Source organism: Spinacia oleracea, chromosome 4 (assembly GCF_020520425.1).
Source record: "Spinacia oleracea cultivar Varoflay chromosome 4, BTI_SOV_V1, whole genome shotgun sequence".
In the NCBI taxonomy this organism is placed as follows: Eukaryota; Viridiplantae; Streptophyta; class Magnoliopsida; order Caryophyllales; family Amaranthaceae; genus Spinacia; species Spinacia oleracea.
In genome coordinates, this window is record NC_079490.1 from 6,674,436 (window position 1) to 6,697,520 (window position 23,085).

General features: G+C 34.2%; 2 protein-coding genes across 2 annotated transcripts; both read left to right on the forward strand.

Moving 5' to 3' along the window:
- Positions 1-4,419: 4,419 nt before the first annotated feature.
- LOC110792806 (uncharacterized) lies at positions 4,420-8,657 on the forward strand. Its single transcript, XM_021997629.2, has 5 exons — positions 4,420-4,626; positions 5,503-5,844; positions 6,843-6,947; positions 7,042-7,089; positions 8,219-8,657. The coding sequence occupies exons 2-5, from the start codon at positions 5,572-5,574 to the stop codon at positions 8,456-8,458; spliced, it is 666 nt and encodes a 221-aa protein (XP_021853321.1). The 5' UTR covers positions 4,420-4,626; positions 5,503-5,571; the 3' UTR covers positions 8,459-8,657.
- Positions 8,658-19,540: 10,883 nt separating this feature from the next.
- LOC110792797 (F-box/LRR-repeat protein At4g14103-like) lies at positions 19,541-21,433 on the forward strand. Its single transcript, XM_021997619.2, has one exon. The coding sequence runs from the start codon at positions 19,861-19,863 to the stop codon at positions 21,322-21,324; it is 1,464 nt and encodes a 487-aa protein (XP_021853311.1). The 5' UTR covers positions 19,541-19,860; the 3' UTR covers positions 21,325-21,433.
- The last annotated feature ends 1,652 nt before the right edge of the window (positions 21,434-23,085 follow it).

The following is a 23,085-nucleotide window of genomic DNA, read 5'->3' on the forward strand; positions in this document are numbered from 1 at the left end:
CGTTTTTTGTTTCCAGTTTTCTGTTTTTTACAAAACTAAAAACCAAAATATGAAAACCACAAAAAGTAGTTTCCAGTTTTCAAAATTAACATGATTACAATAGGTATGACTACTTTTTAGTTGATAATTCAATATAAATCATATGACTTACAAAACCAAAAAACCAAAAACTGGAAACTGACAGTGATACCGAACGGGCCCTAAATTATTGCTAAGTTGTTTTTTTATCGAATGAGGTAATGAGGTCGAATCGATAAGAGAAGTAGCGCTTATTTTTTGCCCCATTCAACTTTATTTGTTGTATAAGTTGGTAATTAAGTTTCATGTAGTGACCTCAAAGTCAGAAGTTTAACTTTTACCAATTTTAGTCCATTATTTGTAACAACTCTAAAAAATTTAGGTTATATGATAGGGTTGAGTTGAATTATGTAAGGTTAAGTGTCCCGATTTAATAAAATGTTTGATCATTCTTCTAACCCCATAATATAAATATCCTACTCTCTCCATTCCTAAATGTTCTTATCGTTTTTATTTCGGGCGTTCCTATATGTTTTTCCCATTTCTATTTTTGGACATGACTTTTTACCATAAATTTCCCCACCATCCCTTATTTAATTCATTCACATTTCCCTATTCACCCACCCAACCCCACTTTTATGATTTTTTATTACATTATTAAAAATATCTTCTCTCTCCTTCATTTCTTTATTACTTTCCTTTACTACTTTATTACTTTTTCTTACATTCAATCATTTACTCTTACACTCAATCATTATAAGATTTCATTTTCTTAATTCTCACACCATTTCTCAAATGGGAAGAACATAAAGGAACAGAGGAAGTACTCAGTAATATATTTAATAGAAATTATAAGATATTGGTATTCCCTAAAAGAAAGGATGACTCTTGTTGATTAGAAAGTTCTTCATTCAACAAAATAAAACTGGTCTCCCCATACAACAATATGACCCTTCTTAATGTATCGTTTTCATCTTTGCATTTGGATTATGTAATTTTTTTTTTGGTAATGTGGATTATGTAATTGATGTTTACACTTTTGACAATTTGGATAACAATATACGGAGTACTTCAAATGTTTAGATAAGTAAAAGTTTTATATTCCATTATTTTATGCGGAGAATAGAGATAACGTTCACATTTACTTTGAGCATTTCAAAGTTAATTAACACAAGCTTGGTCAATGCGGCTAAAAAAGATTGGATTATGGCATAAAGAGTTTTTTTTACCCCAATGGGCAAAAGCCCAAATTATTAATTTTCAAATTATTCAATCTTACACTTTAAAAGCTCAAAATACCTACAAATTGTTTGTCGGTTCAGTGGTGATTGAGGCTGAACTAGGTAGGAAAGACTCGTATTCGATCCCCCGCAACAACGATTGGGGGGATTAGAACCTATCCACCCCAAATTTGGATTAGTCCTAAGGTGAACTTGATCTTTCACTGAATTGTTGTTTCATTTGTTTTCTTGTGGAGTGTGAATTCAATCAATTCATAATATAAAAGTCTATAATGCAAACCATTCACCAAAATATAAGATGACTACGTAAATGATAAATATATATACGACCTAGATTGGTTTATAATTATTGTCAAATTGATAAAGAAAAAGACTCAAATAATCGGTAAAGCCATACTTTATGGAAATTTACAAGTGAGACCATCTCATTATTGTTACGTTGAAGGTTGGACAATTCCATCAAATTTTCTTGACAAATGACAACATAGACTTGTCACTTAAAATATTAAAATTTCTCCTTCATAAAATTAAAAAATTACCCATACATGACATAAACACATAACTATATTAAAAATAATATACTCCGTACCATGTATTTGGATTAGATAAAGCAAGAATTATAAGACGTCATACAATATTTTATACTTTTATGGATACAAATTAAATAATATTGCTTTTTATTTTGGACATCAATAATTGTAGTTGAAGTGGACAATTATTAATTACTCTGTTTCTTATTCATATTCTTGTTATGAATGTCATATTTGTCAATGCACATCATTAATCATCAATATATTTAATTTCGTGTTACCAAAAATTATAAATATTTGATTTTCTTAAAGTGTCATTGAAACGAATCAAGCAATGCTCACATAACTTTTTAAAAAAATTCTATATATTTAATGATAAATATTCTTTCAAATTATATATAGTTGCAGGATTTCAAACATGAAAAACGTTGAAAAAAACTTATGGAGTAGTAAGCTGCGTGAGTCATGAATGATGATTCATGTTAGTAAAGGTAATTAAGGTGATGATAGATTGATGATATATAAATAGAAATAACTAATAACAAATTAGCAAACCACTAATTAACTTTTGTGGTGGCAAGTGTGTAACAAGATTACAATTAGTTGTGGGACATATATTATATATACATTAAATGATGGCTAGTGCATGTAACTTGCCCCCCTATCTTTTGTGCTCTCCAACAAAACTAAAGGTGTAGGTGATGTGATGGTTTTATAACTATTATTACTATATACTTATATAGTTGTAACTAACATCGAACATTTTTAATGTTTTGCTTAGATATTTAAAACTTATAAAGTTAGAAATGGTTGCACACTAGTAAAATATAGCAAGTTAACAACTTGCTAAAACTATTTTGGAAATGTGAATAGATTAACTTAGTAGTTGGCTATTTTAATTCCCGTTTTAAGAGGTTGCAGCCTTGCAGGTTCTCATATTTACACGCATTTTTCAATTTTAAAGTTAGAATTAATACATAACATGTGTTTATTTTACGTAGAGAGATTGTTTCTAGTAGGGGTGTTCATGGGTGGTTAACCGTCCCGAAACTTGATTCGGTTCGGTAACCGAAAATTTCGGTTAGGCATTTTCATGAACCGTAACCGTACCGTTTAAACCGGTTACCGTTTAAACGGTTAACCGCGGTTTCGGTACGGTTACCCGGTTAACCATAAACCGCTATTAAATTATTTATTTTTATTTTGGATCACATTTATCGTATTATTTTTTTACAAAAAATAACAATCTGAAATAGAAGATCAAGTCAAACAAAAATAAGTGTAAACAATGTCTAAAATTACACAAGTTCATCAACTTCAAACAAAATTACGAAGTAACGTACTTATTGTTTCAAGAAAGGACTAATGGGCTAAGAGCCTAAGAAGTAAGTACACTAATAGGGCTAGTTGTGCACAAACAAACATTTTTTTACTTAAATACTTTACCTATAATTTTGTGATTTTGTCACCTCCAACTAAATTAAATTGAATTATTTTTTTGAAAAAATAAATTTCGGTTTATTCGGTTAACCGTTTTGTCAAAAATTGTAACCGTAACCGACCCGTTTAACCGTTAATTTTGCCGGTTCGGTTACCGTAACCGTTTATATTATTTTTTCGGTTCGGTTTACCGCCCATTTAGGTCGGTTTTTTCGGTTTTCGGTACGGTACGCGGTTACGGTTTTTTATGAACACCCCTAGTTTCTAGAGGTTGTTTTTAGAAAACATCTTGTTTTTGGAAGTTACCATCCTACCCCTTGCCAAAATCAAAGTGTTGGCCGGTAGTCCTAATTCAGCTACACTTACCAAATTATGATTCTATTCCTTTATTCATCTTGCCTTTGCTTTTATTTGGTACAATGACAAACAACATGACCCTTAAAAAGTTAAAACCAAAATCAAATTTTGGGACTTTAGCCCATAGAATCTATATAGCCCCACAATAGGCCTATTGTCTTATTTGTAAATTTGTATACTTCAAATACCAAGACGTTTACCGTCGACAACAATTATTGATAATCTGATTATTTCGAATCTCTAACCAATTTGTTAAGAGCAAAAATGAGTAATTCCTCTAACATGAATAACCTGATTATATAGACCCCATTGTCATATTACGAGATAATTATCTGTTGGTTCAGTGGTGATTGAGGCTGAACTTGGTAGGGAGGACCTGTGTTAGATCTCCCGTTACAACAATTGGGAGGGGATTTTGGAACCTATCCACCCAGAACTTGCCCCGAATCCGAATTAGCCCTAAGGGTGAACCAGATGCTAACACCCAAAAAAATTGTCATATTACGAGACCCTCATTTCTTTATGATTTGTACATTTTTATGCTTTATTAGAGAACTTTAGATAAGCAAAACAGATTCGCCTTGATCATATTTATCACTAATTTTATCCAAAAATATTATTTTTTGAGATAAATGGAAAATGTCATACCGAAACTTCTGTATAGCCGTATAGGTCAACCTGACCCGGATTAATGGCAAATACACCGATTCATTGTACCGACTGTAGTTTATGATAATCTCTCGCAAATAGTTCTAGTAGATAAAGGACTTTCTAGGAAGGCTCACATTAAGAAAGTGACATTCCACTACAACTCTCTCTAATCAGCATCATCATCATCAATCGCCAATCACCCACGTTTTGTAGTTGTATATAATTATTATTCCATTCATTTAATTTTCTCTCTACTTGGAATCTCATCATCATATTAATCAAAGAAAAAAATGAAAAATACCAGATAAGACTGGTGGTTGTTCTCAATTATTTTTAAGCCCAATTTTTATCCTCCTTTTCTCTTCATTATTGTTCATACTATAACACAGGTATTCAAAGTTCTTATCTTTCTCGTTTAATTTTGATCTATTTTGCTTCAATTTCGAATTTTTTGCGGGTTTGATTTCTGGGTTTTCGATCTTTTCATTGAATAATTTTGGGTTTCATTGTTTTGAGCTTCAATTTTCTAATTTTGGGGGTTTTAGGTCATCAATTGTGTAATTTGCGGATCAAAGTTTCAAACTTTTCGCCCAGCTTGCATCAAACAAAAAATAGTTTCAAACTTTGACATAACTTTTAATTTGTTTTGTGGTAAAATTTTAGTTTTTAATTAATTTAATTCCGTTATTTTCTGCTTTATCAGATAATTAGTTGCTTTCACAGCATGATTATTGTGCTTATGAGATTGATAATTGGTTAGTTTTAGCTGATAAGTCACGTTTCTGTCACTTCAAATTTCAGAAGTTTCTTAGGCAACTTTTTTCTGGGTTTTGATAAAAGCTTATGTTTGAAGATATTTCAATTGGGTTTAAGATTTTCTCATTGGTTTCTGTATATTCTTCTCAAGTGAGTGTTTTTCTTGCAATTTGAAGGCTCTAGTGTTTAGTTTGTGATTGTGTCTTTTTCCATGAGCTTACTTTCCAGAACTTCCATGATGATTAAGATCACAAGCCTAATATTTCCATTGAACTTTAACTTTTGTTGCTTAGCAATAATTGTTTTTTCAAACGGGCACTTTCCATAATGAGAATGGGAGGGGGTGGAAATTTTCAGGCATAGTAACACTTTGTTTCAATTTTTGTATTGTGCAAAAAGTTTGTAATTGCTGATAGACTTTACTGGTGTTGATTTTGTTCTGAAACAATGTTCTTACTTTATCAGGCTAATCTAATAATGTGTTCTGAACTTCTGAACTTCTGATGCAGGTTATTGACTATTGTAGTTCATATTGGTGGTATAAGATTTGTTAAAATAGTATCTGGATTCTTGGAAAAATGGGTTCAGAAGGTCCTGCACCATCAGCAGTAACAGTTCATGTGACAGGTTTTAAGAAGTTCCATGGAGTTGCAGAAAATCCAACAGAGACAATTGCGCGTAATCTGAAAGAATACATGGAGAAGAAGGGTTTACCAAAAGGGTTAACTCTAGGTAGCTGCAATGTTCTTGAAACTGCAGGACTCGGGGCAGTTGCTCCTCTTCATCAGACGCTGCAATCTGCCATTAACGGGAATGATTCAGAATTGCCAAATTCTGGGACTGTTATTTGGGTCAGTTGCTCAATACTTTCTTCTTCAAAGTTTGTTGAATAACATTTGATGCAAAATAGCTGTCTGGGATTCTCTTTACTTTCAATTTCTGGCATTTGTTCCACCAAAAGCTGAATCATCTGGTGCTATTATAAGTTGTTGATTCTGAATAGGTGGAAATCATACTTTGAGTAATCTTTTAGCCTTCACTTGCTGAATAAGTTTTATGGTACTTTCACTATATCACGTCGCATGCTTAGATAGTGATACCGACCAATTAGAATCCACGATTTGGTGGGAGCTTGCCAGTGTTAGGACACATTATGTTTCAGTGTCAGCCTACATACAAATAAAGCTTCTTTACTTGGGGTAGGAGGAGCAACGAAATATATTTCTGTTTCAGTGTGAATTTATTTAACTCGACTATGCTCAATCTCTTATTTGGGGTAGATTTGTCACTAAGAGTTGTATATGGGCAGAAGTGAATGGAAGCAGCCTCTTACTGTTGGCAATATTAGGTTCTGTTTTGTTCACCTTATTTCCACTTATTTCAGGAAAAATAAGTTCAGATAAAGAAAAATAAGGGTTGACCAAGCACAATTTATAACTAAATAAGTTTTGATAAGTTTTAATAAGTTCAGATAAGATAAGTTGAGGAAACATAAGTGAAAATCACTTGAATAGAACGCTACCTAACTTGTTTTTTTTTTCTAATATTTTTTTTTTGGTAACTTGGAAGCTGGTTAAATGTTGGGTAGAGTCGTAGACCATATGATGAGATGTTATGCACACTGGAAGAACGAAAATCAAACCATCATAGGATCAGTGTATAGCCCCTGATCTATAGATGCATTACTTACCGTGGCGAGTTTATTTTGGTAAAAATCATTTTTCAAATGTAAACCACACAAATTTCTCCAACCCCCTAGCACCCTTCCTCCCCTCACCGAAAGAAATGATCCTTGTGAGAAGTCTATTATCGCGCATTATAATATTTTGTTTTTTTGTTCTTTTTGCAGTTGCATTTAGGAGTTAACAGTGGTGCTATGCGATTTGCCATCGAGAATCAGGCTGTCAACGAAGCCACTTTTCGCTGCCCTGATGAAATGGGATGGAAACCTCAGGTTTTAGTGATTTCCTCTGTTTATATTCCTTTGTTTTAGCTTTTTCAATTCATTGTTTTATCCAGTGCCTAAATCTTTCTCTAATCACTTGCAGAAAGTCCAGATTATTCCCACAGATGGAGAGATTTCTAGAACAAGAAAGGTAAATAGACACTCTTCTTATCCTTACATTACTCTGTGCACAAACACTCTCATACATATTATTCAGTGCTGAAAACTACCTCAACATAATGTGAGTGTGAAAGCGGTCTTTCAGATGTACGTAGTCTACCTCTAGTATGTGAATGATTGGATTATATTTCTGGAAGTTGGAAAATTCCTGTTGTGCTGTGTATATTTTTCACGGATTTGGAATTTTAAAAAAAGGATGACCTTGATATTTCAAACTTGCACTTTGAATTGAGTAATTGACCCTGTCAATCCACAAGAAATATGGAAACTAAGAGCATTTCAAAGTACAGGAATGAGAATAAACAACAAAAAGATATTAAAATTTGTCCTGTGTTGCATCTCATTTGCTGGTTACATGATTTAGGCTTTCTTTGGCGGTCTCAAGTTTCATATTTTGAACTTCATACCATGTGCCTTTCGGGTTTATTCACAAAATAGACTCGTCTCTGCCTGTGGTGCTCTACATTTCCATTTCTTGCATCAGATTGGCCCTTTATTTACTTGCTTATACCAATTTTTTTTGTCAGTAATGTGATCTTTGTCAAAATGTCTTTTTCTAACTGTATTTTCCCCCTTCTCCGCACCTTGCTGTTGATTGCATTGGTGGCGTTTGGTATGTGGGAATGGAAAATAGGGGAATTAAGAGTGGGAATTAACTAGATTGGGATAACAATTCCCATTCCCTACAACATTTCCCACTAAACAAACACCCCATAATGTTTTGGGCAACTAAATTGCAACCTGACATCCTAGAACAGTTTTTGACAGACATGTTCAGATGTTTGAAAAAAAAGCTCTTTAATGAGAATGAAAAGCGGACATAATATGTTCTTTTCTAATGGGAAGGAATCTAGGTAGTGTTAGTTATCGTTTCTTTGGTAGTTGAAACTGACCAACACTTCAAAAGAACAAGTAATAGTCCATTGATATTAAAATTAAAGTGTTAAGATAATACGAAGTATGAAATGGAGAGAGTAATTACTATTTATCAGCCTGCTGTGAATCTTGAAACTAGGTTTTCCCTTCATGCAATTTTTTTAGAAGTTTTATTAACAACACTTGTTTTACCATTGTTGAAAAATCTTGTTATTTTTATCCAGACAATGCTCCCTGTCGAGGACATTACATCAACTTTGGCGAAGAAAGGTTACGAGGTGATGACATCGGAAGATGCAGGGCGGTTTGTTTGTAACTACGTGTACTACCATTCACTCTGGTTCGCAGAGCAACACGGGACAAAGTCCCTATTTGTACATGTTCCCCTTTTCTCTACTATAAACGAGGAAACCCAGATGCAGTTTGTAGCTTCCCTATTGGAGGTACTTGCATCCTCGCCCTAGCCTAGCCCACACTCTACTAAGTCTACTAGCGAGCAACTCGCTCGACTTGTATCTTGTCCAGTCAGTGCTTGTGTGAGTAGTTTGAATTGTTGGCTTTGTATTTAGAGTGCGGGGGAAATGGAGGCATGTTTTCTTACATGCTGGAGCAAATCTGTGTTGAAGTTGCAAATTACATAATTGGGTTCTCTTTTTTACCTCATTTTGTCTATGTTGTTGCCCGGAGTCCAAAATGTTCATTAGTTATATCTGAAATTATATGGGAAGAAAAATAATGAAGGTGGAATCCGGCTATAATGGGCCGGGTTGACCTGTGCGGAGTTTCGTCCTGATAGGGCATTTCTTCTTAAGTTAAAGAAAATAATGTTGACTGTGAATGAATGTGACTGAATATTACTCCGTATCAGCAGAAGTCTTAAAAATAGGGGGTTTTTATTCGACGTCCTATTCCGTTAAAAACGCCCTCATTTTAAAAGTAAAAGTACGTTACTACCCCTGAAAAAATTAACCCCCCTCCCTCCCTTCCCCTCTCCCTTTCACCTCAGCCCACCTGTAAATCACCACCACCACAACCAGTCACCGCAGCAAACCACGACCACCACACGACACCGCATCACACCACCACCACCACCGCAAACCGCACTACACCACCACCACCCTCACTGCACACACTGCACTTAAACCCACGAGGACCGCGCCGCTGCTGTACTTGAGATCTTGGTGTTGCGTCCCAAATCAATTTACCACCTACGCGCCATTTTCTTGCTGCCATTTTCTTGCTGCCATTGATCTTGATCTTGTTGAATTTAAGAAAAAAACGATTTATTTGAGTAAATTCGAATTACAATTAATTACGGAGTATTTTTTAGATATTTCAAAACTAATTATAAAATGCAAACACAAATTTAAAAAAAATTATAAAGCAAACACACAGGTACGATTTTTTTTCAAAAACATTAGATTGCCGCCAGGAAATGGCGTGATAGAGCCATGGTGACACCGCCCAGAATAGGCGGCACCTACCATGGCACACCCACCTCATATCTGCGGGTCAGCCATGGTCGGTGCCGCCTTTTCTGGGCGGGCCACCATGGCTCTGTACCGCCATTTCCAGGCGGCATTCACGCGATAATTTAAATAAAAAAAAATTCAAACCTCCGGCGACGAGGCTGCCCACTATGGCCGACGACCGTGACGTTGAAGGAACGTCGTCGTCCATGAGGTGTTAGCGTTCCAGGTGTGTTGAGTAGTGGTGCGTGGTGGTGCATCTTGTTGTTGTGGTGGTGCGGTGGTTCTGCTCTTGCGTGATGGTGTGTGGCGAAAAAGGTGGTGGTGCTCGTGAGATGGTGATGAAGGAGATGGTGGTGGAGAAGGTGAAAGAGGTGAAGGAGATGGTGGTGGAGTCAGTGGATTTTATAAGAGAAAAAATGTCCATTCATGTGAAATACGCGGACGTTATTAGCGTATGAGGACGTCGAATAGCGATACACTAAAAATATCCACTTGTTTGTCCCAAAGATGGAGACAGTCTCTTTTGCAAGTACTTTTCAATGGTAATTTATGTAATTACTTAATGGACAAGAATTATTTAGTAAAAGTACTGTATAGAAGTATACTAGTTTAGGGGCCCGTGCAACGCACGGCTACTACTAAAATAATTTATTATTATAATAGTAACTAAAATACTTGTGATATTAGGAAAACATGAAAGTAAAAAGGATATACGAAAAAGTATAAATTCAAAGTTGTGTAAAAAAAATATTCAAATGAACTAAATTTGGATATTACTATTCAAAGTTAAAAATTATATTCTTTTACTTGTATGTAGAACGATCTAACAACGTAACCAAACCCGAATGTCTCAAGACTAATTTTCGAAAAGACCCGAGCATAACCGAGTTAGTCAAATACAACATATTTTTAATTGATTAAAATCTTGATAAATAAACTTATATGTTAGTCTATTTACCATGTATTATTATTTTAATTAACATTCTTACTTACCAGTTACTATGTATTATATTATTAATAGTAGACTAAAATTAGAAGTCCATTTATCAATATTTTTTATATTTCTTATCAGATTATAAAGTTATACTAATACATAAATAAAATTATATCATAAAGGAAAAATAATATTGATTTAGCTTTCCTCCAATAATATATTACGCAGTACACATCTATGGTAATTAAAATATATTTTTATCTTAGTTTCCTAAAAAAAACGTAATGTAATTTACTTATTTTAAAGTAAGAAAATAAAAAATAACATTTTGGCGGGAAAAAATCGCACTAGGAGATGACATGTGTCACTCCTGGTGTCTCTTTTAGTATATAGTAACTAGTATAGGACCCGTGCAATGCACGGTAATCCAAAATTATTGACATGTATTTTTGTTAAAAAATAATTCGTATCCATCTAATTTCCATACCACTAATGTTCCACTTTTCAAATACTTCGTATAATTATTAATTTGAGAAGTTCTTACGGTGCATAGGTGAACAATATATCCACTAATAACATGAATATATACATGAATATGAAACAATTTTAATTTTTTATACTAAATATGGAAATATTATTGAGCGATTTCATTCAATATTGCTTAAAGATCCAATAATTATCAAAATACGTCACTTTCTAACTTATTTCCTTCCATACCGTCCACGTCAGCATGGAAGAAAGAAAAGTACTTTTTTCCCGGTTCAGCTTAGAACCGCCAATTGAAATGACCGCCATTTAAATTGGCGGTTCAATGGTATAAACCGCGAACTCAAATGTCGGTTTGTTTTAAAACAAAACCGCGCGATTTTATAAGCCGCTATTTCAGATAGCGGTTTATTGTAGATTTTATAAAAAAAAATAATTAGACCGGTTTTCTTGCTGACATGGACAGTAGAGGGGTTAGCAAGAAGGAAGTTTGAATCTTGCCTCCCAAGTATATAATAAAAAGTAAAATAAAGAAATAGTCAGCAACATATTATTTAAAGATATTAACATTGAATATAGCACAATATGAATGATGGAATTACCTTTGCATCTAGTAAAACCATTTCAATAGTATACGTTTTACTCGGATTATTGAAGGCAGGAACTGTCCATAGTCGGATAAATCTTGTATCGTTACGTTTTCTATGGATGGTTTAATACTCTGTATGAGACTTAAATTTTGTGCCATTTTTTCTCTCTCACAAATGGCGTTTATAATGTTGCTTGATAATATTTGTTGGATTAGTAGGGAGTATATATACTGCTGATTATGGCTAGTTGAATTAGGTGTAACCCTAATTCTTTGTGATTATTCTAGATTCTAAGGATTACTGGATAAGCAGGGAGTATTTTATAATTTTTGTTGCACGCCTAATTATCTATCTCTAACTTCTACCTGTTTTTTATTCTTAAATGCTTTTTGTACGTAATCTTTTCAAAGATATTTATGTTATTTTTTTCTATGCATTCTTATTTTGCAGGGAACTTAAGGAATTTTCTATTTTTTGTAGAATATATTTTTTATTTGTTACCCTACTTTGTAGGTAACTTGGGGAATATTTTTGTTTTGTAATTTTATTTATTAATTTGTTACCTACTGCCATCAGTATTTTATGGGTTGTTTAAGTAATTTGAACAGATTGTATTCGTCTTTTTTACTGTATTTTTGTTATAGCCATCCGTATTTTATTGGCTGTTTTTGTAATCTGAACAGATTGTATTCATTTCTTTTTTTACGGTTTGGATGTTTACTTAATCTAAATACAATCGGTCTTGCGCGCAACAGTTGTACATTAATATTAATGTACACCAAAAATTCACACGTGCGAACCAAAGCAGCAGACCAGCATCTTGCAAAATAGGAGAGAGAAACAGCATAGCAAAAGAGAAGGCGCAAAGAGAGGAGAGAGCAAGATCGATCGAAAATCTGCAATTGTGAAGGAGAAGGCGAAAAATTTCTGCGAATTGGAGCTTGAATCCCTCATGTGATTGATCTTCACTCCAATTCGCAGAGGATAATTGTGTAGGTATGTATTCAATCTCTTTGAAATTTAGTTCTTTTTTATAGATTGAGGAATTTAGGTATATATACAAAATCTTTGGATTTAGTTATTGTTTTGATAGATTGATAGTGAAAATTTCGATAATCTATTTGTATGCCTGGTTGATTTGATTTTGATTGATTTTCTAAGCAATTGTTGTCTTGATTTTGCTCTTTTGTTCTTGCCACGAGGATTTTCAATCTAGTTTCTTGAGACGAGGTTGAATTATGCTTATAATTTCAGCTATATTAATAATGAAAATGAGAATTATTTTATCTATAGTGTTTATCAGTCATCGATTATATTGAGGTTTGTGATGGATACTTCTGGTCATGTTAAGCAACTGGCATGGCTGGAGAACACCCAATAATGGAAATTGTTTTGGTCCAATCCTAAGCAACAGTGTGAAGTTTATGCTCATTGTGGTGCATTTGGGAGCTGTAGCCAAAATTCTTTGTCATTTTGTACCTGTTTGAAAGGATTTCAACCTAATTCTGATGGTGATTGGGGTTAAGTGATTACTCAAGGGGATGTGTAAGGAAGACCCCATTGCAGTGTGGAAGTTCCACTTCTCAGAAAAAGAGGGACAGATTTTATGTGTATTACAAAATGAAATTACCCCAATCTGATCGTTTTATTAGTTTTCCAACCATACGGAAATGCGAAGCAACTTGCTTGAATTGCTATGCTTATGCGTATGATATTGGTGGGTGTTCTGTTTGGTATGAAGATCAATTCAACATTCAGCAACTTTCTTGTGGTGATACTAGTGGCAAAACTCTTCATCTTAGACTTGCAGCCTCTGATTTCCAAACAAGAACAACAAGAAGTTGATTATTGTCATTATTGTGGGTTCAATTACTGTCACCTTATTGTGGAGGATCATGTAAGAGTTCAACATCTTAGTACCCTTTAAGTAATCAAATTGGCTATATATGTTCTACATTGTATGTTTTTATTTTGTAAGCCTATTAGCTCAATTGGTCGAGCACCGTGCAAATTGCGTGGAGATGTAGGTTCAAATCCTACATAGGCTATTGGTTTTATTTGAAAAATAAGTTGGCATTTTGGGGTAACTTTTACCGATTTAGGGGAGACTTTATTTATATTGTTAGTCATTTCTATATCGAACCAAAAAGCAACCCAATAGTATGTAGGCTATATGGGACTTGAATCCACACCATGTACATAAATGCACATTGCTTTACCATTTGAGCTAATAGCCTTAGTGTTCAAACATTTACATATTGGGTAGACTGGTACAAAACTTTTCTTAACTTTAACAATTTCCATAACTTTAACCTATAAAATTACAACTTTAACACAGAAAAGTACAACGTGTGAAAATAAAAATAATGCACGACTCACATTAGCCGAAAAAAGGTAAAAATATAAAAGTCAAACTTTTAGCAGTTAAATTTAAGTTATTAAAAGTAAAAGTTAGGTTTGAAAAGACGGAAGACTGTCTTAACTTTTATAACAATTTCCATAACTTTAACCTACAAAACTACAACTTTAACACATAAAACTACAATGTGTGCAATAAAAAGATTGGAGGACTCGCAACAGCTGAAGAAAGGTAGAAATATAAAACTCAGACTTTTAGCTGTTAAAGTTAAGTTAATAAAAGTAAAAGTTAGGTTTAATACAACGGAAGACTGTCTTAACTTTTAGAACAATTTCCATAACTTTAACCTACAAAACTACAAGTTTAACACATAAAACAACAATGTGTGCAATAAAAAGATTGGAGGACTCACAACAACTGAAGAAAGGTAGAAATATAAAAGTCAGACTAGCTTTTAGCTGTTAAAGTTAAGTTAATAAAAGTAAAAGTTAGGTTTAATACGACGGAAGACTGTCTTAACTTTTAGAACAATTTCCTTAACTTTAACCTACAAAACTACAACTTTAACACATAAAACTACAATGTGTGCAATAAAAAGATTGGAGGACTCACATCAGCTGAAGAAAGGTAGAAATATAAAAGTCAGACTTTAGCAGTTAAAGTTAAGTTAATAAAAGTAAAAGTTAGGTTTGATACGACGGAAGACTGTCTTAACTTTTAAAACAATTTCCATAACTTTAACCTACAGAACCACAACTTTAACCCATAAAATTACAAGGTGTGAAATAAAACAAATTGCATGATTCACATTAGCCGAAGAAAGGGAGAAATATAAAAGTCAGACTTTTAACGCTTAAAGTTAAGTTAATAAAAGTAAAAGTTAGGTTTGAGATGAAAAAGACTGTCTTAACTTTTAGAACAATTTCCTTAACTTTAACCTACAAAACTACAACTTTAACACATAAAACTACAATGTGTGCAATAAAAAGATTGGATGACTCACATTAGCTGAAAAAATGTAGAAATATAAAAGTCAGACTTTTAGTCGTTAAAGTTAAGTTATTAAAAGTAAAAGTTAGGCTTGATACGACGGAAGGTTGTCTTAACTTTTAGAATAATTTCTATAACTTTAACCCATAGTACCACAACTTTAACACATAAAATTAATAGGTGTGAAATAAAACAAATTGCATGATTCACATTAGCCGAAGAAAGGGAGAAATATAAAAGTCGGACTTTTAGCGCTTAAAGTTAAGTTAAAAAGGTAAAAGTTAGGGTTGAGATGAAAAAGACTGTCTTAACTTTTAGAACAATTTCCATAACTTTAACCTACAAAACTATAACTTTAACACATAAAACTATAATGTGTGCAATAAAAAGATTGGATGACTCACATTAGCTGAAAAAAGGTAGAAATATAAAAGTCAGACTTTTAGTCGTTAAAGTTAAGTTATTAAAAGTAAAAGTTAGGCTTGATACGACATAGTATATTGATATTCCTAATTTTTCACTTAAGTGACCCACGAAAGTTAAAGTTAGCATTTTTGAGTTATAAAAAAGTAAAAGTTGCCTTTTTTGCATTAAAAGTCAACGTTCATCTAGTAAAAGTTAGGCTAACTAATATAAGATTTTTCTTAACTTTTATTACACCAGAGCTAACTTTTACATTGAAATTCGTAACTTTGACATAGTATATTGATATTCCTAATTTTTCACTTAAGTGAACACCCAGAAGTTAAAGTTGGCCTTTTTGAGTTAAAAAAAAGAAGTAAAAGTTACATTTTTTGCATTAAAAGTCAACGTTTATCTAGTAAAAGTTAGGTTAACTAATATAAGATTTTTCTTAACTTTTATTACACCTGAGCTAACTTTTACATTGAAATTCGTAACTTTTACATAGTATATTGATATTCCTAATTTTTCACTTAAGTGAAACCTCATAACTTGGTTTGCAACTTGCAAGCATGTAGGCTATGTGGGATTTGAACCCACATCATGTACATAATGCACATTGCTCTGCCGTTTGAGCTAATAGCCTTTTGTAGTATCATTGGGAAAAGCAACAGAATCAGACGAGGGATCTGATTCAAGGTGTACAAGAAGAGTTGCTTCGAGAAGGTGATGACCTTTAAGGACTTGTTCTGTCGGACTAATGGCAACAACATCTGTGAAGCGCCAATGTGCATCGAGGAGACCATATACGCTTGAGAAGAACAACACAAACATCGTTGCAGACAATATTTGAGCAACCAAAGGACCTCTGCCAAGCTTCAACTGGCTTAGCCCTTTCAATATAAGTTATCTCCAAGGAGTTCTTAACAAAGGGATTAAAAGCAAACATCTACTGTAAAAGAATGATACAATAGTTCATAGTTGCCCTTTGCAGCAAACAAACATTAGTTTCTACTTCCTTGTCATCCATAATCCAAAGATATAACCAATATGCCAAAGTATCCACAAACAGAGAATCTAGATTACACAACTTAGCTTTCCAAAGAAAACACTGAGAATCTAGCTAACCTGTAAACACTCATTTAATGCATCCAACATGCTAAGAAATTTCAACATCAGCCTCCTGCAAACAATTTAGATTTAGGGATTACACAACAGTCGAGCATTAAGAAAACATAAACTACCACATCTAATAATAACTGGTACTATGAATTTGGACAATTGTTTGACATAGGATTCATCACGACCGTGAGCAAGCCCTTTCTCCACAACTAGACTTGCAAAGAGCAACAATTCAGGCATAACTGTAAATCGCAACAAAAACAAACACAGAAAAACGCAATTCCAAAAATCGCAACAATCAATAAAACCTACTAGAAAACCTAAATCAAAACATAATATTGATCTTCAACACAATTCACATAATAAATCCTAAAAATCGAAACAATCAATAAAACCTACTAGAAAACCTAAATCAAAACATAATATTGAAAAATTATGCACAATGAAGAACCATCTCTCACAAAACCTAGTAGAAAACCTAAAACCTAAATATAAAAAAAACAAAAAAACGAAAAAAATAGGAAGAAAATTAACCTTGAAAAACAATCGAAGAGAAAGCAACTCCAATTCGCGAAGAAATCGCAAGAAAGTCGCAACAGATTCGCAGGGGAGAGAGAGAGAAAGGGGAGAGGAGAGAGAAAAGAGAGAAACACGGTTGAAGAAAGAGGAATTAAGAGAAAATGAAGTGGAAGCAAAACCCCTTCGAAATTTAAAAATAAAAAGTCTAAATGAACTCACACGTGGGAGTCTATTATATTTGTCTAAAATGGGCTTGGTGTACAATAAATTACTGTACACCCTTTATAAACAAGATTTTGTGATCTAAATATATTGGCTGATGTGGTTTCCTATATTTTTGGAAGCTAAAATTGACGCACGGAATTGTAGATAGGTCTTTAAAACACAATGTGCGTCTTGTGTTCACGCCATGTGATCACCTGAAAGTTGAAGACCTTCAAGAAGAGCGAGATAGAGTGGGAATTAAGGGGTTGGGGCATTTTAAAGAAACGAAGAGCATGGTTAATTGTTATGAGCTTTTTAGAGAACTGGTCTCGGTTAAATGTGGACAAGCTCCCTATGGTGGAAGTTGGAAAGAAGACCAATTGTGGTCCAAAATTACGAAGGTTATCTGTGATAGGAATAATATAGTTCAACCAACTGTGATCCGCATAATTGATATTGTCTTGTTATATGGTACGGAATATTCTAGAGACCCAAAATTGCAAGGAATTGTAGATAGGTCTTTCCGATAGTTCTTTCAAAAACAATATGCGTCGTGTGTTCGCGCCTTGTGATAACCTGAAAGTTGAAGACCTTCAACTAGCTCTCACAAAAGAAGGAAATTAGCCCACATTTGAGTCACTTTTGAAATCTTTAGAAGCAGTGGCGGAACCAGAAATTGAAGTTTGGGGGGCCAAAGGTTAACGTACGATCGAATATATTATCTTTGTCTAAAAAAATAATACGAATGAAAAAATTTATTGCACATAATATTTCAAAGGTTGAAGTAATATTCCTTCGATTTTCTTTAATTTTATTCAAAGCAGTAGAAAATAAATTAAGGATATGAATATTTTTACTGATAAGAGAATAGAGATAGAAATTAACAGATTTATAAAATATCATAGAGTTCCACAATATAGAGAAACACAAATTTAAGTATAACATATTTGTGAATTTTAGATAAGAGGTATTGAATATATGAACTTCTACCCAATAAATTTAACTAAGATGTACGTATATTTTTCAAAAAAGCTATAATACGGTTGTATAAGTAAGGTAATAGCACTATTATAACCCCTCAAATATAAAAAGTACAAGTGAAAAAGGGAAAAAAAATGAAAAAAAGGCTACTCGCAGGCTTCAAACATCCAGGAGCATTGGATAATTCCCAACACATTCAAACCAGCTACGCTACTTATAACATGTGGTCTATAACTGAAAATTTTATATTTATCCTAAATCACGGGGGGGCCATGGCCCCCGCCAGCCCCCCTTAGTTCCGCCAATTAGGAGATGGGCAGTTGCAGCAGTGATTCCTTTGGATGATGGCAGCAACACTCTGCAGTAGTGGAGAGCAGTTTGATGAATGTTTGTGGAGAGAAGTTTGATGAATGTATTTTAAATATTTGTTTTGTTTTGTGGATTCTCATCTTTATGAACAATGCTTTTGTGGAGTCATGTTCCAATTTCTACGAAGGTGTCTTAAGTGATGTCTTAATTGTTGGGGATTGTTTCTTTAGATAGTGATTAGTTTTATATGCACGCATCGAAAGTACTAACAAATCGTGATCAGGATTGTCCCTCCACACCGTAACCACATACTACCTGGCTACAGATCACTCATCCCCATCCCCACCACTCACGATATGTACGTTTGAAGCTCAGCAGGTTTGTACACCAACACAGGCTCGCAAGAGTGCTCCTGAAAACGAATATAGATGGGGAGACAGCTTTGCACTTAGCCCTTAAGAACAAGAATCTAGAGACAGCATACTATTTGTTCATGGGCATCATGGCTAACAAGACAGCAACAGTTATACTCCCTCCGTCCCTTAGTACGTGCACCGCTTTTCTTTTCGGGCCGTCCCTTAATACTTGCACCGCTTCTATAAAATGGAAATTTATACGAATATTATATTATTTCTCACACTTACTTACTAACCCCACCTACACCCCTATTCCCTACAAAAATCATTTAAAAATTCACACCTCCACTCACCACTCACCACTCTCCACCTCTTACCCATTTCCCACTGACTATATTAAAAAAATACCCCACTATAAACTAACACCCATTAAATTAATAAGTCAATTCAAATGTCTTAAACTCCGCACCGGTCAAACCGGTGCGAGTAGTAAGGGACGGAGGGAGTAAGGAACAAGGATGACATGTATCCTATCGATTTAGCCGAAAGGTACACAAGCATGTTGATTTCTAGCAGTGTTTTTTCTCTTGGACCGAAGAAACTCCCTTATGGGAGGAGTGGGTGTATGAGTGCTGATATTGAAATCAGACTAGCACAAACACCTCTTTTAGAAAACATGAGGGAGTTGTTGCTTGAAAGGAACAAGGATGGGAATACACCCTTGGACATAGCCCTTAAGAATGGGAATAGGTATCCTTTAAAAATTTGTCCGATATGCGAGAGTTGATGTTTTCTGTTATTTAACCAAACAGGGTACAACTTTTATGGATTTGGCGAATGAGCTCAAGAGAAAAGTTGCTGACTGAAACGACGTAATCTTACTCTCATTCGTTGTTTTTTCTAACATGGTGATTGAATTATTTAATTCTAAAATTAATTGGATATTTATTGAACTAGTTATTTGTTTCTTTTATCTTATCTTATCTTATTAGGTCTCTAGTGTTATTAGGTCTCTAGTGTTATATTCCTTGTATAGTACCGGAGAATTATGTATTTTAGTGAAACTAAATATATATATATATATATTGTGTATATTGATTATTCTAATTTTCTATTAAGTTTTCCTAATAGCCTGCTATACCATGAAGATGAACAACAATGTCAAAGGGCGAGAACGAGAACGAGGGCGAAGACAAGAAGAAGACAGGTTGAGTTCACTTCCAGACGATATCTTAACCATAATACTCACTTGCCTCCCTATCAATTCCGCTGCTGCCACCTCCGTCCTATCCACCCGATGGCGTCACCTCTGGACCGGAGTCACCAACTTTGTCGTATTGTCTGATTCCGGCAAAGACGACGACGACGACGACGACATCCTTTTTGTACAAAAGCTCATAAAGCTGACCTCTTTGAAACTGCACAACTTTCATATTGAATTGAAATCTCTATCTACCTTTTCACAAATATCTAAGTTTTTCATATCTAACGTTTTTTCAAATACACTAAGAGATCAAGAATTATGCTTCCGTGAAGTTTGCCGTCGAGATGTGGAGAATATCGATATCTTCTGCCCGGATGAGAAAAATAGATACTTTCTTTTAGTGCCGGACTTTGTGTTTAAAACCAAATCTCTGGTAAGTTTAACTTTGGGTTTCGTGTATATTTGTTTTGATATGCCTGAAAACGTAGCTATTCAACTCCCTAATTTGAAGAATCTTCATTTGCGCTTTCTTTCCCGGATCCCTCCTTGGTTAGAAACTCTATGTAAGTCTAGCCCTTTATTGGAAGTTTTAGATTTAAAGTTCATGTTACTAGACACTGAGCCGCCTTGTATTGCCAATGTATTTGCTACCAATCTGAAGTCATTGAGGATAGAGACTCATTATTACGCAAGTCAGACACATCGCAACAAATTCTTCATCAATGCACCCAAATTGGAATACCTGAATATAATTGATAGCTCTTCATGTTATTACTTGACCCAAAATCCAACTACATTACTGGAAGCATCACTTGATTTGACCATAACTAGAACTATAACTGCAATGGTTGGAGATGATGATTATCGAAAAGACATGGTCAAGTTTGTTAGAAGAATGTGTAATGTTAGTAACAATCTTCACTTGAGACTAGATAGAAACTCCAATATAATCCGTTACCTTGTAAATCATGGAGTTATGTTTGGTAATCTAGCCACTCTTATATTAGATTTGAAAGGGATTGGTCTGAGTGGGTGGAAGGATTTGCTGCTTTGTTTGCAATGTTTTCCAAACTTAAAGAATCTTGTGGTGCATCATTATTTTCATATGATTTGGTATCCACCAAGTAATGAACCACCAGATTGTTTGGTGAAGAAACTCAAGAGCATAACAATATTTGGATTGATTGGGTTAACTCGTGAGCTTGAATTGATAGCTTACCTTCTGAGTACTGCAACTGTTTTAGAAGAGCTTGTGATAAGAGATGGACTATGTTTGGGATATGATCTTCGTAAGTCGTTGTTCGATCTTCCAAGGGCCTCTTCGACTTGTGTGATTTGGGTTACAGCATCAAGTAATGAAGATATTCTATCTGAAGAATCCTTGCTCAACGTATGGTTTTAGAGTTGTGAACATTTAGAGTTTTTAGACATGTAAAATTTGTAATTGTTTTGTACTGCATTTAAAAGAGCTAGCTTTCTGCATTAAGGAATACCAATTACCTATTAATGTGAAAATGTTTTCTATTTTAATTTGTTACACCCTCACCGTAAATATGGAAGTATATAGGTGAAGATGTTTTTTCATGAAAATCAGTTCTGAAGATGGTTTTTTTTTTGTTTTTTGGTTGCATGGAAAGGTGTTTCCTTTTGAACTCATTTTCCTTTGCTTAGTTGTGTAGGTACTCCGTACTTGTGATTAATAAATGAGCCGTTCACGAACAGTTCGCAAACACAAAATCTTTTAAACGAATCGAGCTTGAACAGATTTTTGAGCTCGGTTAAAAGCTCGGGCTCGAGCTCGAGCTCACATAAGTTAAATGAACCTGAACAAGGTAAAGCTCAGCTCGGCTCGTTTGCACCCCTAATACGGAGTTTTGGTTTTGTTGGCTTGGACAGCAGCCATATGGCCCATATGAGACTTGTAGACAAAATACCATATGGCCCATATGGGACTTTTCCTTCTTAATTAAGCTGATTTAAGCCTACTGGCATCTTGTTTTTACCTTTGGATTATTGTTTAATTCCATCTAGTTTGGTCAAATGGCCAAATGATTCATGAAATTTGACCTGTTTTGATTAAACTTTACTGGTCATTGAAGTTGATCCACATTCTTTTTTCTCGAAAAGCATTTTGAATTTCAGATAGTGTTGTTTAATTTTAAGATAGTGTTTTTTCCAATAGGAATTTGATGCCTTATATGTCCAGTACTCCAGGTCTCCAGCTTAGACTTTGCCCCAACCAATATCTATGATGATTACTTTAGAATGCCATGGGAGTAGAACTTATGCTGAATCCTACTGTAACTAAGGAATTAATGGTATTATGGCTTGCAATTAGCATGTGATTTGTATATGTTTAAACTTTAATCTCTTCCTTAATTGGGAGTTTGGGAGATACAATTTCAGACAGATGCATACATTAACTAGACTGCTTATTCCAATACTTTTGTTGGATACTAGAATGCTAGGTATACCTTTCTGTTTTGTTTGTGATTGTGATCATGCTTCCAATCATGTCTTGTCTATCCTAAACAAAGTAACTGGAGGCTATGACTATGAGACTCCGAAAAATTTTATCACTAAAAATAGATAATTTTTACATATGCAGGGTAACTATTAAACATTTTGAGTTAATTTTTACTCCGATGTATAATATTTATACGGAGTAAAACAAAGGTGATCATAGTTGTAAACGGTCATGTCAGATTGCATTGCCTCAATGTGGTCAAGAGCGGGCCATATTATCCTAGGAGGGTCGAATTGGCGACATTTTACAGGCTCTTTCAAAGGAACCAAACCTCATTTGGATACACAATCTTTTATGTGGTCGCAAGAACAGCCCATATTATAGCCATGTTGAAGCTCATCAGGTTTGTACACCAACGATCAATCCGTGGACTATGGACCATGGTGCACATAGAGCATGGTGCACCATCTGCACCAAAAGAATACATATGCATAAACAAAAGAACATGACACTACGACAAAAGAACATGCAATATAATGTTTTACTTTTTTGTTATAAAAAATCACAATTTATTAAAAATATATGTCCATGTACTTTTTACGTAACCAAATGTTCTTTTAATTATATACTAATGTTCTTAAGGTGCACAAATTCTTGTATCTTTAACGACAACCTAATTACGACCGGTCAAAAATC